This window comes from Kryptolebias marmoratus, linkage group LG2, assembly GCF_001649575.2.
Source record: "Kryptolebias marmoratus isolate JLee-2015 linkage group LG2, ASM164957v2, whole genome shotgun sequence".
Lineage (NCBI taxonomy): Eukaryota > Metazoa > Chordata > Actinopteri > Cyprinodontiformes > Rivulidae > Kryptolebias > Kryptolebias marmoratus.
Window position 1 is genome coordinate 27,682,077 of NC_051431.1, and position 22,349 is coordinate 27,704,425.

Sequence of the window (22,349 nt, forward strand, 5' to 3'; positions counted from 1 at the left end):
ACCAAGTTTTCTGATACTGGGCAGCACATTTCACCCCAGAATGCCTTGATAGTCTTTAGATTTCATTGAACCCTAAACAAATTCAAGACGCTCTGTGTCAGATGCAGCACCGAACCAGAACTGAGCCTCCTCCATATTTCACTGTAGGTACAGGGTTCTGTTCTTTGTTTCATTTTCGAATCTATGAACACAGATCTGATGGGACTTATTGCCAAAAAGCTCCAGTTGTTTCATATGTCCAAAGGACATTCTCCCAATGCCTTTGTGGCTTGTCAACATGTACTTTGGTAAAATCCAGTTTTACTGTTTTTATGATTTGATGTCACCCTCAGTCGTCTGTCTGCAGTGGGGTTTCTGGACAAAATGTTACATTATTAAGATTTTGCATCTGGTCAGGGCAAACTTGCACACACACCTTCAGCCTGCACTGCTTTAAAAATGGGACTCTCTGAGAAAGACTTTGAAGCACGGGCAGTTTCTTTAGCTACAATACAGCTGGTTTTCACTGCTGCATCGTTTTCAGATGTAGCTCTTGTGAACATATTCTGCTGCTATTGCAGTTTGGCTTTTAATTCTTTGACAATTTGTAGAGTTTTGGGGAGGCTAAATTTGGCAAACGTAGCTCTGTGTTTGGTGTCAAAATGTAGACATTGTATATACTCTTTGACGATTGACATCACTTCACAACACACAAGACATAGTCCAGTTGGAAAATTTACTCACTACTTAATATTCTACAGTCAACTGTTAGTGGTATTATAATAAAGTGGAAGTGATTGGAAACGACAGTAACTCGGCCACAAAGTGGTAGGCCACATAAAATCAGAGCGGGCTCAGTGGATGATGAGGCGCATAGTGCACAGAGGTCACCAACGTTCTGCAGAGTCAACAGCTACAGGCTTCCAAACTTCACGTGGTCTTCTGATTAGCTCAAGAACAGTGTGCAGAGAGGTTCTCGGAATGGGTTTCCATGGCTGAGCAGCTGCAGCCAAGCCTTTCATCATCAAGTGCAATTCAATGTGTTGGATGAAGTGGTGTAAAGCACGCCACCACTGGACTCGAGAGCAGTGGAGACGTGTTCTCTGAAGTAACAGATCATTCACACTGTAGGACCAGCTTGGGGATGGCCCCTTCCTGTTTCAACATGACTGCACACCAGGGCACAAAGCAAAGTTCATAAAGACATGGACGAGCGAGTTTGGTGTGGAAGAACCTGACCGGCCTGCACAGAGTCTTGACCTAAACCTGATAAAACACCTTGGGGGTGAATTAGAGGAGAGACTGTGAGCCAGGCCTTCTGTACAACATCAGTGTCTGACCTCACAAATGAGCGTCTGAAAGAATGGTAAAAAATTCCCATAAACACACCTAAACCTTGTGGAAAGCCTTCCCAGAAGAGATGAAGCTATTATGGCTTCAAAGGGTGGGCTGACATCATATTAAACCCTATGGATTAAGAATTTGCTCAAAATCAAAATGTGAAGAGAGACGAGCGAATACTTTTGTCAACAAAGTGTAAATGCATGGTACTTAAAATATAATAATCCATGATTTGTTGCAGTCCTCTGAAATTTTGATATTGCGCTTACTGATATTGTGATGACAATAAATTTGTGATATATTTTGCAGCCCTAGTGTGTATGCTGGTGTAGATTCTCATTCATCTAGGACAAGACAAATTCAAAAAGTTTAAAAAAAAACAAAGCAACTGGACTTCTATTCTGTAGTTGAAGATGTTTCATTTTCCATACAGGGAGCTTTCTCAATTCAGAACTGAAGATTGTGAAGTTACATGTTTTAAACTGCGTGAGATGCTCATTCACATGCAGATTAATCTCAGTCCCCTTCTATTGGAGAATCATCAGGGTCTTTGTTACTCTGGCTCATGGAGAGATGTTTTAGTGACATGCACGATGATGTGAATTAGAGGAAAAATGACTGGGTACCAGGCTTTCAATGTAAGTTTTAATGCTCTTTCACAAAACACCTTAAGCCAGGACTTAGATGCATTCTGCTCGCTAAACTGAGTGAATTTGTTATGTTTTAAAAAAGGTTCCAAGCAAGATGTCTGTCACATATTTAATGCATTGCACTTCACATCAACGCAGATGAGTTCTGCTCTACACCTCTTATGGTTCTAAGATGCTCACATCATTTCTGAAAGCACACATTTGTGTGAGACATGGCCGGCTCCATCTGTGGTTTTTGAATGGCCAGCGGCAGCGTAAAGATGGACTTGTCTTTGCGGCCATTTCGTGGAAATGTTTTGTGAAAGAGCTTTTAGAAATCTGAAACCTCCTCTTCTGCTTAAAGTTATTTTTCTCGTTTGACATAAATGGCTTCCTTCACCTCCCTCTCAAACCTCCTGTCTTCTCTGTCCAGAATATGAACATTCTTATCCTTGAGGTGTAGGTGCACAGCTGAGTATTATCTCGAAGAGTCTTACCTGTGTTGAGCCATGCGTTTGTAGAGAAGCTGTTTAGTTCCCTCAATATAGAGTTCTGGACATTCCTCGCTACACTGAACTGCAGACACCACACCGCTCAGTTTGTGTTTGGGTGTTTTGTTCTTAGGATGGACCAGTCTCTGCCTGAGAGTCCTGTTAGACTTGAAATGCATCAAAATGTATTTTTCCCCCTCACACAACCCTCTGGAGGATAGTGAGATTATTCTGCATGTGACTTTAGTTGCATTTTTTTTTCTTTTTTTAAATTTTTGGATTACCTCTAGTGTGATATCTACACTGCTAATACGGAGACATTACCTGTTAATAAGAGAGATGACCACAGTGAAGAGCTCCGAGTACAGTCCTGATGCCATGGCCTCCAAACACTCTAGAGCTGTGAATTTAGAGCCTGACACACACAACAACAGATCATTTACACTTTTACCTTTGACTTTTTTACAGCCAATAAAAAGAGCAAAAATATGGCCAGCTTTACAGATGACTCTTGACTCTGCAGTTGAGGATTTACCTGAGCTGTCTCCTTGACCAGCGTCATCTGCCCCCCCTCTGAATGAGGTGGTGGGCTGCAGTCCTCTGGCCTGATGCTTAAAGATCAGTGAGGACAGTTCCTCCAGGGTGCAGCCCAGCAGATAGGCCGCCTTTTGGGCCCATTCGTGACGGGCAAACTGCCGACGTCCCACTAAAAACAAGGTGAAAGATGTTCAAAACTTTACAAAATCTAATAAGAAAAAAACAAACAAAGAACATAACACGTAAAAAGACAAGGAGGAGGAAAATTACACAAGTGAGAGGAAGATGATCCAGCTTTTGGAACCCAAACTATTAGATTGTGGCTGAACTGCAGCTAATTTGGAAAACCTCCTTCAGTGTGAAGGCATTCATGATGCTGCTATGCTCTTTGTACTCAAATAGAAAATAGCTGGGAAAAAACCTATGTCCTTCAGACACTTTCCTGCTTCTTCACCATGTTCTATACATCAACGCCACATTACTACCATGATACTAGCGCATATACCCAAGACTGCCTTGGCACCCTTCTGCAAGAGGAATGGAGCATGTGGTCATGTCCAGCATGTGGTTAAAAGTTAAAAAAAAAAATGTTCCTGACAGAACTAAGCTAACATGCTGCAACTACACTTATCAAACGGAGCGTTGAATCACTCTGTCACAGTGGGTTAAATACATATTCGTCTAGCCCTGACTCTCCATTGTGCAGGTGTTGTGAAATAAATTATGCTTGTGTAAAATATAGAGAAACAACTATTTTGAAATACTATTTCAGTGGTATAATCCATGATCCAGATCTATATTTTTAATTTTCTTGTCATGAGATCTGACACCAAAGCCCTGACTCCCCAGGTCTAACCACAATGATGGCTTCAGCCTAACTGTAGAGGAGGAAGCACCATCAGCAGCATGAGAGGATGCAGGTGAAACTCGACCACATCCACCCTTCTTCCTGGTTAGACATGCTGAAACCTTGGTCCAGAAGATGGCACCTGCCACCACAGACTGATAAAAGATCTGCAACATCTTACTGAACACTGAAGGACCTGGGTTTTCTCAGAAGATAGTCTGCCCATCCCCTTCTTGTACACAGCATCAGTGTTGGTGCTCCAGTGCAGCCTTTTGTTCAGATACACACTTGAGTACTTGTATCTGACCACATCCTCCACTTCATCACCCAGGATGCTGATGGGTGTGGCAGAAGACATTCTTTTGTTAAAGTCCATCACCATCTCTTTGGTCTTGTCCGTATTCAGAAGCAGAGTCCTGCCTGACCATTTAACAAAGTTGTCCACCAGTTCCCTGTACTCCAATTCCTGACAGTACTGAAGACGGACTCAGGGTCTTTCGCAGATGCACAAACACAGGACCACAGTAATTCCACAGACATCATCATCATCAGAGCATGTGTAGCCACAAGTTTTAACATTAAGCTACTGATCACTCTGCTGCACTGTGTTCAAATAAACTGTGAATGAAGACCAACTGAAACGATATTGAAAAGTAATCAAACAGATTATTATATGAGGTAAAACAATCAAATTTGATCAATGCTGTTATTTCTTTTATTTATCTCTGTTACCCATCCAATGTCTCTGAATGGCTGATCAGATGATTGTACCCACAGTTGCTTTTCTTGTATTTGTTGTAACATGACTGCAGCAATTTAGGTATAAAAAAGGGATACTCAAACAACTAAATGTTATAAATGGCACCCGGAGGGGTGATTCAGACGTCACACTCACATGTTCAACTGGTATCTGTGTAGTGAGAAGCAGTGCTGGAGCTGAATGAGGCTGATGATGAGAGGGGGAGAAGTGGCAGTGCTTGTGCAGCATAGATATAAGGGGACAAAAAAAAGACCAAAACAGGAAAAAGTGCTCCCATGGAGGCAAAAAAGAAAACATCCAAGGTTACAGACTCACATGACCATGTTAATGATAGATCATAACTATTTAAAGAAAACTTTACCAATGCTGTCTATCTTAACTTCAAAAGTGCATTCCAATAGATTAATCATAAACTTAGGGGTGGCTGTGGTGGCTGTGGGTACACAGTGGGCCAAGCTGGGTACAATGTGGGCAGAGGTGGGCAAAGACATCATGTGAATGGCCTAGAATATAGTTTTAGAAGCCGTGTAAACAAAAATAGGCCATAATCCTCAAAGACTGGCGACACAAAATGCAGCCACGTCTTACTAGTCGCTTGATCAGAAACACTCATTTAGTAAGACTGCAACTGAAAATTTGCCTATTTTCTCGTGTTTAAGTCACCAACTAGTCTCCAGCTCTCACAGCCAAGTGAGATATTACCTTTAAACTCACTCATTCTGACCTTTTGTTTCGACAGTCTGCACCTTCATTTTTGCTCTGGAGCTGGGCCAGTTAAAAGTCCCCTTCTGCTGTTGGAGCATGTGAAAAGACAGTTGTATGATTTGTTGTTTTGGTTTGTTTTTTCCCAGTGAGAAAACCAGGGTTTGTGAATCACAGCTCACCAGTGCATTAAATCATAGTGTTAAATTAAATATCACACAGTTACTAACAAATCTATTAAAAATACTGCAGTGCATACCGTATATCACAATGAAGCTTCATCATAATATCAATGTTTGGTTATATCACCCTACCCTACTACTATGTATCTACAACATGCATGAAAGCAGCTGAAATTTTCATAACCTTCAACAAAATACAAATGCGACATACATAACAGGACAAATCATTGTTACACCATGTACGTCGCAAGACTACTTTTTACGACATACAACTCTTTACCGTACAATCTGACCCTCATACAAAGAATTTCAAAATAAACCAAACCAGTAACAACCTGCCTCAGCAGTCAGTCACAGAGAAAAACAACCAGAGTCCTGCCAATCAGAAACTTTATACACAGATCTACTGGGTAAACTGGGAAATACAAGTTCTGAGATAGAAAAGCAGAAAAACAAAGGAGGAGGTTTACTTAGCCAGATTAGGTATGCACAGCAGTGTGACAGGAGCTAAAGAGTGGGATGAGGGTGACATGGAAAGAGATGTGATTTTCATCTTCCACAACAGAAAAAGGGTGAGACGGGGAACAGAGGGGGCTGTCACCAAGTAAACACAAAAACGCAGGAGAGGAGGCAGAGGAGAAGCAAAAACAATAAAAATGTTAATGACTTAAAGCCTGGAAGGAATGATAAAGGTATCGGGACAGAAAATGCAAAGGTACAAGCTCTGAAATAAAGTTTTCGAAGAGGAAAACAGTCAACAATGGGCATGTTGTTTTTTTCATTACCTTCATCTCCGTCTGTGTTTGAAAGGGCGCAGCATGCAAACATGCAAGTAAAGAGAGGAGGTTAGAGACGACACACTTCCTGGATGCATGAAAGAAAACAAACACTGAGAGCCACTGTGATGCTTCAGAGGCTCTTAGAGTTAGAATCCTATATCAAAGGCTGTACACCAGACCCCTTCACTTCTTACTGATTTTTATTTATTAGTGGAATCTCTGTCTAGTCTATCATTCAGAGCTGAATTAAAATCACTGTTAGTGGCTTTGGAATGTATTCAGATCTTCACTTTAAGCAATTTTGTTATGTTGCAGCCTGATGATACAATTCTTGATTTTAGGGATGTCCTGATCAAATTCTTTTGTCCCTAACCTGAGTTTTTTTCAAGTTTTTGTCTGAATACTTTCTACACACACTGTATATTATCATGTAACAAAGAGTGTCACTAATAAGACATTATAGGAATCAACATGTGACAGATTAAAATTTAGCCAGTGTGAAGTTCCTACCTTTAGTACCACCTGCAGCTCCCAAATGATAAATGGCCCCTAGAATAAGCCAGAGAGCCTTCTGTTCTTCCCCGGAGATGCCCAGCACCTTCATGGCTGCCTGCAGTTTGGTGAACTGCTGCGAGGCCCGCTGTTTGTCTTCAGGCTGAAAAATGACATTGGATGAAAACTAAAACATACAGCAAACATGACAAACATACAAATGAATAAGTAAAACCAAGCCAGTAAACAAGCAAGCAGCTTCCAGTTTTATCTGCAAATACCTTGGAGTGTGGATAGATCCCAAAAGCACTGTTTTCTGCAAGTTGGTTTAGGTGCAGCTCAGTTCTGGAAGAGAAGGTAAGACAATAAGCTGATAACTTGTCTCATTAAACGTTTTGGTTCAAGGATTCGTTTAATACACCTAATTGCATGCTGCTCAGTGGTGACTGTGTTTCACAGGGACAGTAAATAAACTCCATTCATGTGGAAATTCAACAACACAACCAGATAAAGTTCCACTCTGACCAGCTACTGACAACATGTTACTGATATTATTCCGAGTCTAAACAACACAGAGGTGTTAGCTGTCATTTGCATACTGTATCAGCAACTAAATGCAGCAGATGTTATTTATCTGATCTTTAGTTTATTAACCAAATAACTGCAGAACCATATGCAAATGTTAGAAATCCACCTGAAGATTAGCACCCCCATACACCATCTTCATATTAACAGAAGGGAGACTACAACCTGTACTGATGTGAACAACTGGAAACAGATTCTTCACAACACCAGAAATAAGAGCTAAGATGAGTCCAACACACTTGAGCTCATGCAGGAGAACTGTGGAACACACACTGCCAACCACATCCACGTATTTTGGCTCTGTCCTAAGCCTTGCCTATTCTGGAGGGAGATATTAGATGCCCTTGAGAAAGTTTTCAAAGTGAATATATTATTAAGTCCAACAGTAGCATTATGAAAAAATCCTAACTCTATTGACAGCGAGGCTAAAAGATACCTCTTGAAACATATTACTCACTGCAGCCCTAAATACATAACCATTAAAAGGCTGGAGTCGTACTATATATGGATACAAAAGGTGTGGGACCTTTATCTGATGGAGTAAATCACATACTCACTTATGCTACAGAAATCTGTCTTTACCAAACGGTGGAAACGCATGTTTTTTTTACTAATGCAGGAGAACCATTTCACTTTTCCTGCACACACACATCAGATGCTCCCCCATTAGGAACAAGAGAGACTGTAAGGATCTACAGTTTTCTGTGGGACTGAAGTGTAGATGTGTTTCCTTCTCCTCCCATGCTCGCTGTCTTTGCCATATTTAGTTGGTATTTGAATGTGTTCTGTGTCATAATTGTATGAATAAATGTATAAATGTATTTAGATATACAGCTGTAAAAAGAAAACCTATGAGGAGTATAATGTACTGTTGTTGGATAAAAACAAATTGAGTTTAAAAAAAACTGGAAACCGATACAGTGTAACCTAGATAACAGGACAAACATGATTATAGTAAATAAATACTTATCATTAGTTTATCCTGACACTTAAATGTCTGTATGTTTGGGTTGATATTACTACTCAGAGCAGCTGTGCTTTTATCCACTGTGGTTGAAGAAATACAAACTGGTTCATGTTATTCACCTCTTTCAGTTAGTCTTTGTGCATTCATGTTGATTATGAATGAAACTTTCATGAATAAAACATTCACACAAAGTTGAGTTTTAAACATAATTTTAGAAACAGCCTTGAAGTCTTTCTGCCCTTTAATTTTGCTAAAGTCACTGCATGTCAGAAATGTCAAACAAGTGCATTAATCTCTGAAACGCAGCGATAAAACTCAGACAGCTAAAAGAGAATTGTCTCTTTTCAAACCTGTTCATTTCCACACATCAGAAGTTCACAGCTAGTCACAATAAATATGAGAAATATTTAGGAATAAAATATGAAACATTATGATAAATACACTTTACATTTAACAAAAGTCCTCACACTCTCTCACTGTATTATCGAACTGTAATTCACGTCACATTCACGTCTTATACCGCATCAATGAAGTGTTAAACTGCACAGCAAGTTTGTTCATTTCATTTGAAGGTTGTCTTAACATTTAAACAGCAAATAAGCAAACTTGGTTTTGTTTGTTTGTTTGTGTTTATGTGCTCTGAGTGCAAAAATCAGATGATCTGGGATGTACAGTAAAAACCTTGTGCAGCAGTCAGTTTTTAGGCCTGAAAATTGTCAGACTTAAGTTGGATATTAGCAAAACAACAGATACTTTCAGAAAAACCTTACATTCAGATTCACCAAAGGGTTACATCTTTTGTGGAAACAAATTAAGACTGATCACATTCTCTAATTCAGAGGTCCCCAGCCCCCGGGCCGCAGACCGGTACCGGTCCATGGGTCATTTGGTACCAGGCCGCACAGAAAGAATAATTAATGTTTTGATAGGAAATGTTTTCATGCCGGTTGTATCATTTTATTTTGTTGTATTTATCTGCCACACCTTTAAAGGCCGGTCCGTGAAAATACTGTCTGATAATGAACCGATCTGTGGAGCTAAAAAGGTTGGGGACCGCTGCTCTAAGTAATAACACCCTGGCAAAGGGAAATGTGCACCTCAAACTCTGCTGCCAATCAACCAGCGTCTTTCTTTCTCTATCTTAATTAGAAATGGGCAATGTCACACAGTGTAAAAAATATTGTTTTTTACATAGTGTATATAAACATCTGGTTTCAGCTGTACTTGCATAAGATTTAAAAAGCACAGGAACAATAAAAAGATTTTGGTAATGTTATATTTTCCATTGTTTTAGTTTTTAAACAGTCATGTTTTATTTCTCCTCTTTTTCTGATAGACATAACCATGTAACTGAATTCCTGCAGAAAAAGGCCCTTCAAACCTATATTTATATTTTAAGACAAGTCTTTGTTTACATTTCATATAAAGTTTAGACATTTCATACAATAAATGCTAACTTGACTCTTAAAAATAAAACAAAAATTTAATTTAATTGAGAATTATAATTTATGGAGGAAAATTAGTTGTTTAGACTAATTGAATAATCAATAAATTAGTCAATACAATAATCAACACTAAAAACAGCAGTAAGTGGCAACTTTATCAAGAACCTTTTTAAATCAAATTGAGTGGAATTTCTTTTTTAAAGTAATGGTGAAAAAAAGCACAAAATGTCTCATTGAATTAAGTCTATGCTGAAGGTGATTCCTCTGTGATACAGTGAATGTTCATGTAGTTTTAAGGGGTTTCTGTTCCTCATCTGTTCAGATCTGCAGCTCAGAGAAAACTTTGTTCTTTCTCTGCCACTTTTGTTCCTGTTATTTGTGGTTTAAGGTCAGACTAAGATTTTTGCAGTGAGCATGGCCGTGGTATGAGACAAAAACAGGGCAAATTGCTCCCACCTGCTGATCCTGATAGGCGTGTGTATCACCAACTAGCTGTTTGCTTTATCAATGTGAAACTCAGACGGCACAGATAGTGGGAGAAAATGATGTGGAAAAATGGAGCAAAAAAAACAAACAAAAAAAACACTGCTCAGTCACGGTGAATCAGGCCTCAGTGTTTGTTACTTTTACAGAGTTTTTCGGAGATGTGAGAAGTGATTACAGAAAACATCACCAGCTCACCACTTCCTTCTAAAGCCCATCTAGCAGCAGCAGCTGGCCCCATGCAGACTCTCAACCTGCTCCCTGCAGACATTAGCAGCTGTCCTCTGCTTTTACAGGACTGCTGTCTGATATTAATGCACAGGACTAGACTGAGCTACAACAACATGTTATTGTTAACACAGAAAAAATATCGCTCTGGACAGGTTGTTCAAATACAATGTCACATTTAGATATTTTAAGCTAATTTCTGAATAGGGCTGAAAGTATTTCAGTGAAATATTTTTATATTGGCTAAACACCCAGTTGGATGTGGCTCAATATGAGCGATTATGTGTCTCATAGCTCAGAATGAAGACATGTACAGTCCAACTGTGCCATCTGCTGATGTAAACTGGTACTTCCATCACACCTTTAGAAATGAAGTGCATCATTTTAGTCTTTATGGCATCAGAAAACAGCTGGAATACGGCAGCCTGTCCAATATGTCAACTGGTCTGAAGACTTTAAGACATAAGATCACTGATCAAAAGACACATTTTGTGAGGTATTGATGATAAATCAGCAGCTATAAGGGTGATCACAGGGCAGATCATGTGTGAGCTGCAGAGAGAAATATTCACACTTTACAGTAAGGAGATAAGCTCCGCTAATCTCTCGGTGGGTGTATTTAAAAAATGCACAGGTGGAAGTAGTAAGAGGGATTTAGGTCATTTTGTAGGTTTGTAGTGTTCTCAGAATTGGTGAGAGTTAAACTAGTTCAACTCTTGCGTCATGTTTGCATGCATAGAGCTCAGAGAGGCTAATTCGTCCTAAGCACAAAATGTTTTAGTGTTTTCAAGAAAAATAAATTTCTTAAGTGAGCGTGATGAGTTCAGATATTTTAAACCTGTAAAATCACAAAGACGAATCAGAAACAGGAAGTCAGAGCAGATCTGACTTTCAGTTCATATCATACACTGACATGTATGAGCAACAGCAGATGATCCAAACTGGGAATGGATCTGTTCACTTGTCTTGATGGATCATTAAACAATGCCAAATATTGCAACATCACCCATCAATCCATCTTCTTCCACATATCTGTGGTCAGGTCACAGAGACAACAGGTCCAGGAGGGACAGAGAGGATGTACAGTGCCTATAAAAAGTATTCACCCCCGTGGATGTTTTACCTTTTTATTGCTACCATCTGTCAGTCATGGTCAATATAAATTTTTCAATTTTGACAAAAAATAAACATAAAAAAAATGTCAAAGTGAAATCAAATTTCTACAAATAATATTAATTAAATAAAAATATATGATGTAAAATAAGTGACTGCATAAATATTCAAGTAAGTACAAGTCAGGGGATGAATACAAAATGATTTCCAAGACCCTAAACATTCCCAGGAGTTCTGTTAAATCCATCATCAAGAGATGGAAGGAATATGGGACATGTATAAATCTACCAAGAGCAGGCTATCCTCAAACTGAGTGACTGAAGAAGGAGAATAATGAGAGATTAAAACAGATTGTGTGCAATTAGTTAGCCCTCACTGTATGTCTTAGGATGACTGAGCTATTAACACACCAAATTTTAGCTCAATATCTATGAAACTGACTGAGTTAAAGCCATTAATGTTTTTCCTAAGGTTGATTACTTGTGGTGGCAACCTTGAATGAGGTTGATCTCAAAAGTTAATCAGTTGTAGATGTATATCCAGTTATTCATTTTTTTTAGGTTTTCATTAAAATCCATCTACTGGATCATGAGATATTTTACTAACAGACAAAAAACATTATTCCCCTTTTGCCTTCTGAGGCAGCTAGTGACAACCTGAGTGTTAGTGAGTCTGTTCACCTCAGACTGCTGTCGGCTCCAGCCATCATGTAGTAAAACACGTTGAAGGTGGATTCTGCTTCAGGTCTTCTGCTCACCCTCAGTTTCTCCAGCAGCATGGTCTAAGCAGGGCAAGACAACAAGTTTCTCACTGCTGTAAATTCAGCTTACCGAGCATGTCTGACAAGGCAGGTGGCATTGAACAGATCTGTCAGGTGTGTGATACCTGGATGGAGGCAGAGGCCACCTGACCCGCCTGGTCGAAGTCCAGGGACACCACATGAGAGAAGCGGCTGGCGTTTGTGTTCATCGCCGTGGAGCTGCTCCCAAAAGCCTCCAGGATGGTGTAGACGGCCTGCCACTTCTCAGCTGTTTCACAGAGGGGGGAAAGAATCAGACTATTTGTTCTGTAGTGGGATGGGTGAAGTGTGCAACTTAATAAATCCTTTCCTGATGTCTGACAATAAATCTCTCAGCAGTTGCTCTACATTAAAATATACCTCGTGTAGGGAAGTGAAATACTCCAGCAGGGCACATAGGGCTGCATAAACACCACATTTTTTTCCAAACCAAGTACAAGTACTTACATTTGAGTCGTTACCAATATCAAGTACCCCCACAAGTACTAACACACTTCTTACAATTACTTTGAAATGTGTTTGAAAATCAGAGGAGCTTATTCATGTTGACTCCTCAATTGGAACAGGACAGCAATAGTCTTTTTTAAAAGCAGTGATTGGTGAGCAATGAGTGGTATTGGAACACTTGTATTGTTCAGCAGCAGGACCTGCAGAGCTCAGAGACAGGACTGTTGCAGGGGGCAGATCTGAGGAAGGCTACCAAAACATTTCTGCTGCTCTGAAGGTTCCTTCTTCTTTCTGAAAACCTACCAGAGAAGATCTTGCCTGTGCTTCCAGCGATGGAGACGAGGTACTGGACAAGGTGCTGGCAGTTGGTGGTTTTGCCACTGCCAGATTTTCCCAGCAGCACGATAGACTGATCCTGGCGGGTGGTGAGCAGGTTCCTGTAGGCCGACTGGGCTACAGCATAGATGTGAGGAGCAGTGTCCTCCCTCCGACAGCCTTTGAACATGTGCATCACCTGTTGGTGAACAATGAACAGGTGAGGAAATACACAGAAAAGACAAAAAAGACAAAGATCCTGTAGTTTCTAAAACTCCATTTAATCCATGTGAGTTGGTCATCTTTCTTCACCTTCTCAGAGTACATGGATGGCGTGCTGAGAGGGTTGATGACCACCATGTTGGGTCCAGCGAAGGAATGGATGAGGTTGCCTCCATAGCGCTGCCTCAGGCAGTGCATCACACTGGATTCATTCAGGTAGAGCAGTGAAGCTAGGTCTTCTAATCGGTCATATGAAGGAGGGTTAGCCTGCAATGGACACAAAGATTTCAAAGACAACACAGAAGCTGCAACCACTGCTGTTTTATCCAGAAGATAGCTCAAGGAAAGTAAACTGTATATGTTTTTGTCGTTTTAAATTAATTTATAAACTGCTGAATCTAGGACTCAGTTCCACCTGAAGGTAGTATTTCACTGACTGCATCTGTTGGAGACTAGTTTGCAATTCAGAATTATAAGATAATAGGCAAGTTTTCAGTTGCAGTCTCACTAAACTCTGAATGTTTACAACCGGCAAGCTGAATGACCGCATTTTGCTTAGCTAATTTTTCTAAATCACGGTCTATTTTTGTGTACATGGTATCGTGGCAAAAAAGATAAGGTAGACAGGATGGCCCAACTTGTTGATTTTTATCAATTAATGACAATAAAGCCAAGCAGAACATCCCAGGATTGAGACAGATCAAAAATGACAGGATCTGTTGTTTGGATGTTTGAATGTTTCTTTTAAACAACAGATCCTGTCATCGACAGCTTCTAGGTGGAATTATACTGGAACATGACTCATGGCTCATGTCAACTGTGACCTCAAAAAAGTGGAGTTGCCACTTATACTGGTGCTTCAGACGTGCGGCAGTTCTGATCTTAAACAACAGGTGTCACCTCTGAGAAAATATCAACATGTGGCAGGAACAAGACAAGGAGAAGAGCTGCTCACAGGAAGTGCATTCATTGAACAAAAATGGAACGAGAATTTTTCATCTACGTAGTTTTTGAAATTTATGAAATATCTTCAGAGACTTTTTTGACATTCATGGCTTTTGTTTGGTAGTATGGATGCCGATAGAAACAAACCTACTCCCACATTCTGCCATGCTGCTTTTTCTGTTTATAACTTACCAATTGTGCAAGGCGACGAGTTACAAAAATCGGAACGTGCTCAACTGCCTGAAACAACTCCCCAAAACACAAATTCAGATTTTAGGACTCCTCAGTTTTGAGTTATATAAGTAGAACTTGAATGAATTGTATATTTACAGACAAAGACATTGGTTGGTATCCTTACCATTAAAACAATGCTTCACTTCTCATGAAGTGCTTTAGTTAAACGTAATGTCTAATGTATATCTGGATGCCTTTTGTACGTGATGGCATAAAATGCGAAAATAAATTATGTTTATTTTACAAAGATGTGCTAAAATGGCTTGGACAGATTTGTTGGTAACCCTAAAGAGTTAAAAGTTCATGTTCCTCTGACCACAGCTGACAATATTATCAAAAAGTAAAAGGTTTACAGGACTGTAGTCAACCTCCCAGGATGTGGACGCAAGAGGAAATGTAACCCCAGGTTGATCAGACAGATAGTGTGGAGTGTAGAAAAAGACCAGAGGAAACCATCCAAAACCATTCAAGCTGAACTTCAAGGTCAGGGTGCATCTCTTCCTGATCACACAATCTGTCACATTTTGAATAAAAATGGGCTTCACGTAAAAAGGCTCAGGAGGCTCCGCTAATGGCAGAAAAACACAAAAAAGCCAAACTGAAAATATCCAAACAGTTACAGTTAAATTTATCCACGACTGTATATTGGACTTTTGAATACTGATCAAGTTTTTGCATTCTGTCTTCTCAGAAAGTTGGTGGTGACTTTGCAGGCACAGCTAGGTTAACCTAAGCAGGGAAAGTGCCGGGCATTAAAAACCACAGAAGATCCAATGTTGGTGTAAACTGATCCATGGGCTCTACTCGACACTGACAAACCTCACAGCTGCAGACTCATCAGTGGATGTCAGAATTCCTGTGAACTCCTGAACTCTTTCTCAGATGATCTATGCTCCATCTGTGACGGAGTCGATAACCCAGTAGGATAGAGAAGCATCCAGATAGATTTTCTGGAGCTTCTCACCCAGCAGTGTCAGCTACTCAGTGTTTGCTTTTAGCTGTTCTGACAGCAGCCTCTGTGCACAGGACCTCAGTGGCTCGACGGAGATGTTTTTGTTATTGTCAAATCTAAATATATCTAAAAAAGAAGTCTAAATTAACAGAAATACATAAAAAATAAAAGCTTAACATTCCTTGAAGGAATGCATATCACCCACTGCTGTTCATGCCAAAGTTTTAAATATAAGATCATCCTATACTGAGAAATTATGGCAATAAAGCCATTTTGGTCAATCTTAAATTGTATTGTTGGGAAGAACTCTCAGCTACTAGCATGCCAAGTTTGAGCTTAATATCTGTAGATTTGACAAAATTATACTGTAACAGAGGTGGATTTGTCTTCTACTCACCTTCTCTATGTCATCTTCATCCACATCCAGTAATGTCCCATCATGCTCCAGTTTGATTTTCACCTTCCCCTCTGGCAGAGAGCCAGCCTCGGTCTTTACCACAGTGGCTGAAACAGAACAGGAACAACAAATGTTCTGAGCCCTCAAGTGGACTTAAGAGGGGTTGGATCCGACAGGTCTGACCACACTTTCATAATGCTCCTGTTGTTTAAAAGATTACCATAGAACAATGAAAATATTTTTCAGTTTCATTAAGATTATTGTTAAAGGTGCTCAATGCTATATAATTACTGTTCAGTCCAAACTTTTTGTCCTGCATCTCATTGTGCAGCTTTAACATAAAACTTCATTAGACACCAAAAAACGTGGCTCAACTTGAAATAGTGTGCTATGACTTTTGGTAGCGGCACGTTGCACAACATAGAAAAGAATTGACATTTTTTAAATATATTTCTTAAGGATTGCCTTCATGTATGCATACATTTAGAAATTAAATAATTTTATTATTTTTTTATTTGATGCTATAAATTTGTATTTTGTTTTTAGAGTGAATTGTAAAACTTGTCCAAAGACGACAAATTAAAAACTCTGGTACATTTACATTAATCTAATGTTCATTAATGTATACTGTCTTTGATAAATAAACAAAAAAACAAACAAACAAAAAAAAAAGATCAATGGCATTACGGTGAAACACATGCGAAAACCCAGCTCTCTCTGGAGCTCCACTGACCTTACTCCTGTCTTCACTCCTGTAGAACGGATTATTATTTATGGGACACACTTCCAGGCAGTTAATGGAAGTAGCATTAAACAGCTTTTCTTGGTGGGTTTTTGGCAAGATTGATTGTCTTTAAGGACATTTAGTTTCAGTTTTACTAAACTGCTTTGGTTTTCACAGTATGGGTGAATTTGTTCTTTCTGAGAGGTCCTCCTCTCTGGTATTTGTTGTTCTGCTCAGATGTAATTACAACCAGACGAAGCTGAACTTATGGTTTCAAATTAGGAGTGCATTGTACATTCACTCGGAATGAAAAGGATTTGCTCCTGCGGCAAGCGGTTTAGTTTCCATCATATGAAACAAATGAGGAATCAAGAAGAATGTGGCTCAAAATGAATGATTGTGGTCTGAAGAGACCAGCAAAAACTCTACATGTGTTGATTTTATTTTGTGGATAAGAAGCAGCTGAGGAACGCTAAGAGAAGAGAAAATGGGTAAAATACTAAAGGTTTATTCCAGCATTTCAGCATTTAACAAACTTGAAGAGTTTTACTCAATTACAGTAAAATGACAAATAATTGAAAATGAACTTACTGTTGCATCTTAACTAAAAAAGTAAAAAAATAATTATTATTTTGATGAATATAAAAAATGTTTAAGTTTAGGTCTGTGTCCTCACATTAATTGAAAATTTAAGGGTTTTTCTGTTTTCAATAAAACTTAAAACAAAAAAGCAAAGCATTCATTCAAGGTTTAAATGGGTTGGAAAGTTGAACTTCACGTGTCTACACTGGCATTTTGATGAGTAATCACCTATTAAGTTTGATAATTTTTACAGATTTTTCTACAGAATGCTTCCCTGACAGTTCATGGTGTCACACACAAACTTTGAAATTGTCTAAAATTTTCTACCTTTTTTCAAACAAACTATTCACCCACTCAAATCTTTTTGGTACATTTACAAATTATACATCAAAACATTGGCACTTTTGTCTTCTTTCATTCAGTGTATATCTCATTGTTGTAGTACTTATTGTTTTCTCTTAAATCCAACCAGAATGCAAAATGTGCACAGCCAAGCTCCAATAGACTTTAGTTATATTGTAGCTCATAAAATCATTAAGTACCTCAGGGTTTCCCCCAGAAAAGAGGCTAAGCCCAGTGGTAGGTGGTCGATCGCCGGCCGACCGTGATTTAGTAAAAAAAAAGATTAAAGTTGTCAGGAAATTTGAAAATATGGCTATTTATTATGTGATATTGTAAGATATTTGCGCCAAATATTTACACAACTACAGTTTTACAAAAAGGCACTTTTGAAATACCTTTTAAAACAAAAATACAGTTAAAATAAATACAAATTGTTGCACCTAATTTGAATCCTAATTTAAGTCACATTTACAAATAAATTAACATACATGAAAAAGTGCAAACAAGGCACCAACACATGTCTCACAATAAGGCCAATGAATAACAACAGAGAACTCTGAAAAACAGAGAGATGCTGTACTGTACTGTGCTTTTTGTGTCACAGGCTGCATGTTGGATTACTACATGTAACAGCAAAACAAACCATATCTAATGCTGAATTTAATAGCATAATTTTACTGGTAAACACGGATAATACTTTCACTAAGTACAAAACATGTTTACCATATTCAGTCTTGTAAAGCCACCCACTGAATTTCAGCTCAACTAACCCTTTTTGGTTAAACTCGCTTGATCAATGTTTATTGCTGTGGCTCCGACGACGTGCTAACTCCAGCGGTAGCTGAAGGAGGCTCGGCCTCAGGGCTCATTAGAGTCCCGCAGAACAGCTCGCGGACCTGAGCGCCCGGTGGAGGCGTTTATACTTGGCGCTTACGTTGGACCCACCAGGCTTATAATACACTGGGGGAAACCCTGTACCTGTTACTATATATATCCAAAAATGTTAAATAGAAAATGCTTCCTGTCTCACCCAGGGAGAAGCCATCTTTATGAACAAGCCAGACCTTCTCTGATCCATACCAGGCCTGCTCAGCTGCAATCTGCTCCTCAGTCTTTACCTGAAAGAACAAAGATTCAAACAATCAGACAGCAGAATACTTTATTAGCCACTCGTGGTCACACTAAGCACTTCTGAAGCCACAAAGTAGTTTCAGTTTGGTACCTGCACATGCTATAAGGTTACAAAAACAATGTTTGTCAAGATGCTGAGGCAGTTTCCTGTGCAGTGAGTGAGCGTGTGTGAAAAACTTCAAATCCACTCATACAACAATAAAACAAGCCTGGGAAAGAAAGAGAGTGAGCGTGTGTGTATATTTGTGTGTGTGTGACTGAGTAGGGGGTCTAGTTACAACTTTTAAGCCAGTATCTCACTTGGCAAACAGTATTTGGGAGGGACTCTTCAAACTACTTGAGGAGGATCTTAATTTCCTCGAGTGAGTCACAGCACCTTGAATCCTTGGATTGTTACAGATGATCTTGCTGCTTTAGGTCTGAACAGGCTCAAATATTTTCTCTAAAAATAGTCACACAGTCATCGCGGGCTTCTGGAACCTATCTTAGTTTTGTTGTGGGCAGTCTCCAACCTGTCTCAAACGAGGCCTGCATACAAGCTCTCCTCTGACAGGAAACATTTCCAGGTCTAAAAACTACAACAAATATAAAGAATTCTGAAAATTCTGGTCTGAAAACTCTGACCATCTTCATTTCTAAAGTGTCCTTCAGCACGCTAAACACAGGGGAGGCTGCCAACATACGAAGTAAGATGAGGTGGGTACGATGTGGGTACGATGTGGGCATGGGTGGCCAATGAAATAATGTGCACGAATTGCAATATAGTTTATAAAAACTCAACTAGAATATCATTTGTGATCTTTAAAAACTGGTTGCACAAAACATGGTGACAACTCACTGGTCACTTGTTCGCAAACACTCAGAACTTAGCAAAACTGTAGCAGAAAATTTTGCATTTTTCCCATGATTTTGAGTCACCAACTAGCCTCCAACAGCCACAGCTCAGTGAGATACTGGATTAAACCTTTTATACATTGGCTTGAATCTGTTAAAACAAAGACAACAAAAACCTACTTGAATGTATGATAAGTACATTTTACACATAAGTGCAAAAATAATGAAAAGTGAACTTTTTTTGATTGTGAACTTAAAAAAAAGCAGGTTAGGTCACACCTTTTAATGACTGACTAATTGAATGTCACTCAATTTGTAATGAAAACATGCTTAAAAAATACAGGCAGTTCAGAGCAGGCCACAGTGTAGGTGATAATGTGATGAGCCAGTGGATTAATGAAAATCAGGCACAGCACACACCACACCTGGGGTTGTTTATCTGCAACTCGAGAAGCCTGGATCGAGGCTAAAGGATCCTCTTTCACCCATCCCTGGAGGGTTTGGCAGCATTAGGAGGTCATAGGGCACAGTAATACATGAGCAACATGTTACACACAGATAACAAAGACAGCACAGCCGATAAGCATGAAGATACAATATGGCATCGTCTGCAAAACTGCATACTGTAAACAGATAAAGGACATTGGGAAATGTTACTTTCTGAAAGGCCATATGTTGTACGCAATGCAGACAACGCAATGGATTCACAAAATTGGATGTTAAAAAAAACAGAAAGGAGGTGCACTGCTGCCTGCAGGTATACAGAAATTTCAACATTTTGCACAAACTGGAAAGTTTAAAACAGAAAAAAATCCAAACAAAGTCTATGAGTAAGGAGAACAACTTTTCAGTAAGTTTCCTTGGTACATGATTGACGAGGACCACAAGAAAATGTAGCAACCCAAACAATCGGTCATATCAAAACAGAGAGGAGCAAGCTAACATGAGCATATTACTTTAGCAGACACACCAACAGAAGCCAAACATAATTTTTTTAAAGACTGCAGTTTTATGAGGAAAAGAATTTATTCTGCTACAAAAATAGCAAAGCTACGGAGCACATCAAAAAAACCTATTGTACTGCAGCATCCCTCTGTGTGACAAGCAGGGGGAGGAGGGCAGACAAAATTCAGAAAAAATAACATTTAACAAAATTTATTACAGAGCAATCAATGTTTAAACAATGCGTGCGATTAGGGAGAACAACTTCCTCATCAGTTTTTTGGTACATACATGACCGAGGCTGATGAGGAAATATGGTGTGTGATGACTCAAACCATCAAACACAACAAAGGATACGTTAGTTATCAGTTCAACGCTGTTTCTCATGAAAACCTGACAGGTGAAGCGAAACATGACTGTTACAGACTTTGCAGCTGAATATGTCGAAATAGATTCTCTGCAATAAAAACAAACTTCCAGCTGAAGTTTGATAATTGTGTTAAAGGAGCTGAAAGCTGCAGCTGAACTTCAGAAGAAAAGAAGCTGCTGTCAAGAAAACAACAGAAACCAAATGAAGCAGCAGCAGGGAGTCAAACAGAGGAGAGTTATAATCCAACAGCTTTGAATATTTTAAATGAAAGTTCAACAGGAAGACAAAGAAAACTTCCACCTTTAAGGCACTTTGTTGTTCCTTAAGAGAAATATGTGCATCATTTTCAAACTCAATGAATAATCATTTCCAATAATCATGATAACAACATTGACTGAAATAATTGTGATTAGTATTTTCCCCATAATCGAGCAGCCCTAACAGTATGTTACAAACATTAAAAATGCAGTGTTATTGAGATTTTGTTGTGGAATTTCACAAGCTGAGTATTTAAACAATTTACAAAAACCATCTTTGGTCTCAAACAAATTTGATGTTATGGTAAAATGTTATTTAAAAAAAACTGCAGATGCAAAAGTATAAATGTTAGTGGTGAGAATATAAACTAGCTGGGATGCACCAGTTCAGCACCACACACAACACAGAAGAGCTGATATGAAGGTGTCAAACCAACCAATCAGAATGTGACAATATCACACAAAACTCTTAGCAGCTCACTGATGACAATGAAACACAAATTCCAATCAAACATAACTGTGGAGCTATTTGTCTGTAGCCAATGATTGACCAATTGATAAAGTGATTCTGACTCAGGCTCAGAATCTGTTTCAACTCATTCAGCGAATCACTGACTGTCGAGCTTCCTTGTCCTTCAAGGGACAAGTTACAAAACCACAGCAGTGGGATTTATGCATCCTCCTCAGGTGTCTCTGAGCACTCTGACCCGTCTCCTACAGGTCAGAGCAACAACACGCCGACTTTAAACCAGCTAAACCACTCAGAAAGCAAGCATCACAACTACAGAGCATTCATGGTAACACTCTGCTGGAACCGTATCGTTATAACAAGAGATTTGGGATTCAATCTATTAAACCTAAGTTTAAAGGAATAGTTCAGCCATTTGAAAGTGAGATTCTGTGGAGTGCTTATGAACAGCTAACGTCAGGTCTGCACTCCCTCCCTCCCTCGACCCCTTCCAGTTCGCATACCGGCCCAACCGCTCCACAGAGGATGCCATCAGCGCCGTCCTCCACCCAGCCCTCACTCACTTGGAAAATAAAGACTCATACGTTAGAATGCTGTTCATCGACTTCAGTTCAGCATTCAACACCATCATCCCTCAGCAGCTGATCATCAAACTGGACCAACTGGGTCTGAACACCTCCCTGTGTAACTGGCTGCTGGACTTCCTGACCGGGAGACCACAGGCAGTGCGGGTCGGCAGCATCACATCCCACACCATCACCATGAACACGGGGGCCCCCCAGGGATGTGTGCTGAGCCCCCTCCTCTTCACACTGCTGACTCACGAC

The 22,349-nt window shown here is 39.5% G+C and overlaps 1 protein-coding gene across 16 annotated transcripts in view; it reads right to left on the bottom strand.

The window, feature by feature from the left end:
* Nucleotides 1-22,349, bottom strand: part of myo18ab (myosin XVIIIAb) — a 125,806-nt gene that overhangs the window by 68,165 nt on the left and 35,292 nt on the right. For 12 of the 16 annotated variants that reach the window (XM_037974021.1, XM_017432182.3, XM_037974017.1 and 9 more), the window contains 12 exons: nucleotides 19,910-19,975; nucleotides 18,550-18,637; nucleotides 15,872-15,978; nucleotides 13,434-13,610; nucleotides 13,110-13,320; nucleotides 12,446-12,588; nucleotides 12,241-12,341; nucleotides 7,021-7,084; nucleotides 6,758-6,902; nucleotides 6,254-6,265; nucleotides 2,976-3,146; nucleotides 2,765-2,855 (listed from right to left, as the gene is read on the bottom strand). In XM_037974021.1, the coding sequence (XP_037829949.1) occupies nucleotides 2,765-2,855; nucleotides 2,976-3,146; nucleotides 6,254-6,265; nucleotides 6,758-6,902; nucleotides 7,021-7,084; nucleotides 12,241-12,341; nucleotides 12,446-12,588; nucleotides 13,110-13,320; nucleotides 13,434-13,610; nucleotides 15,872-15,978; nucleotides 18,550-18,637; nucleotides 19,910-19,975 (1,376 nt within the window). The remainder of the gene's footprint in view (nucleotides 1-2,764; nucleotides 2,856-2,975; nucleotides 3,147-6,253; nucleotides 6,266-6,757; nucleotides 6,903-7,020; nucleotides 7,085-12,240; nucleotides 12,342-12,445; nucleotides 12,589-13,109; nucleotides 13,321-13,433; nucleotides 13,611-15,871; nucleotides 15,979-18,549; nucleotides 18,638-19,909; nucleotides 19,976-22,349) is intronic. The other 4 variants (XM_037974015.1, XM_037974028.1, XM_017432175.3 and 1 more) reach the window with 2 other exon arrangements.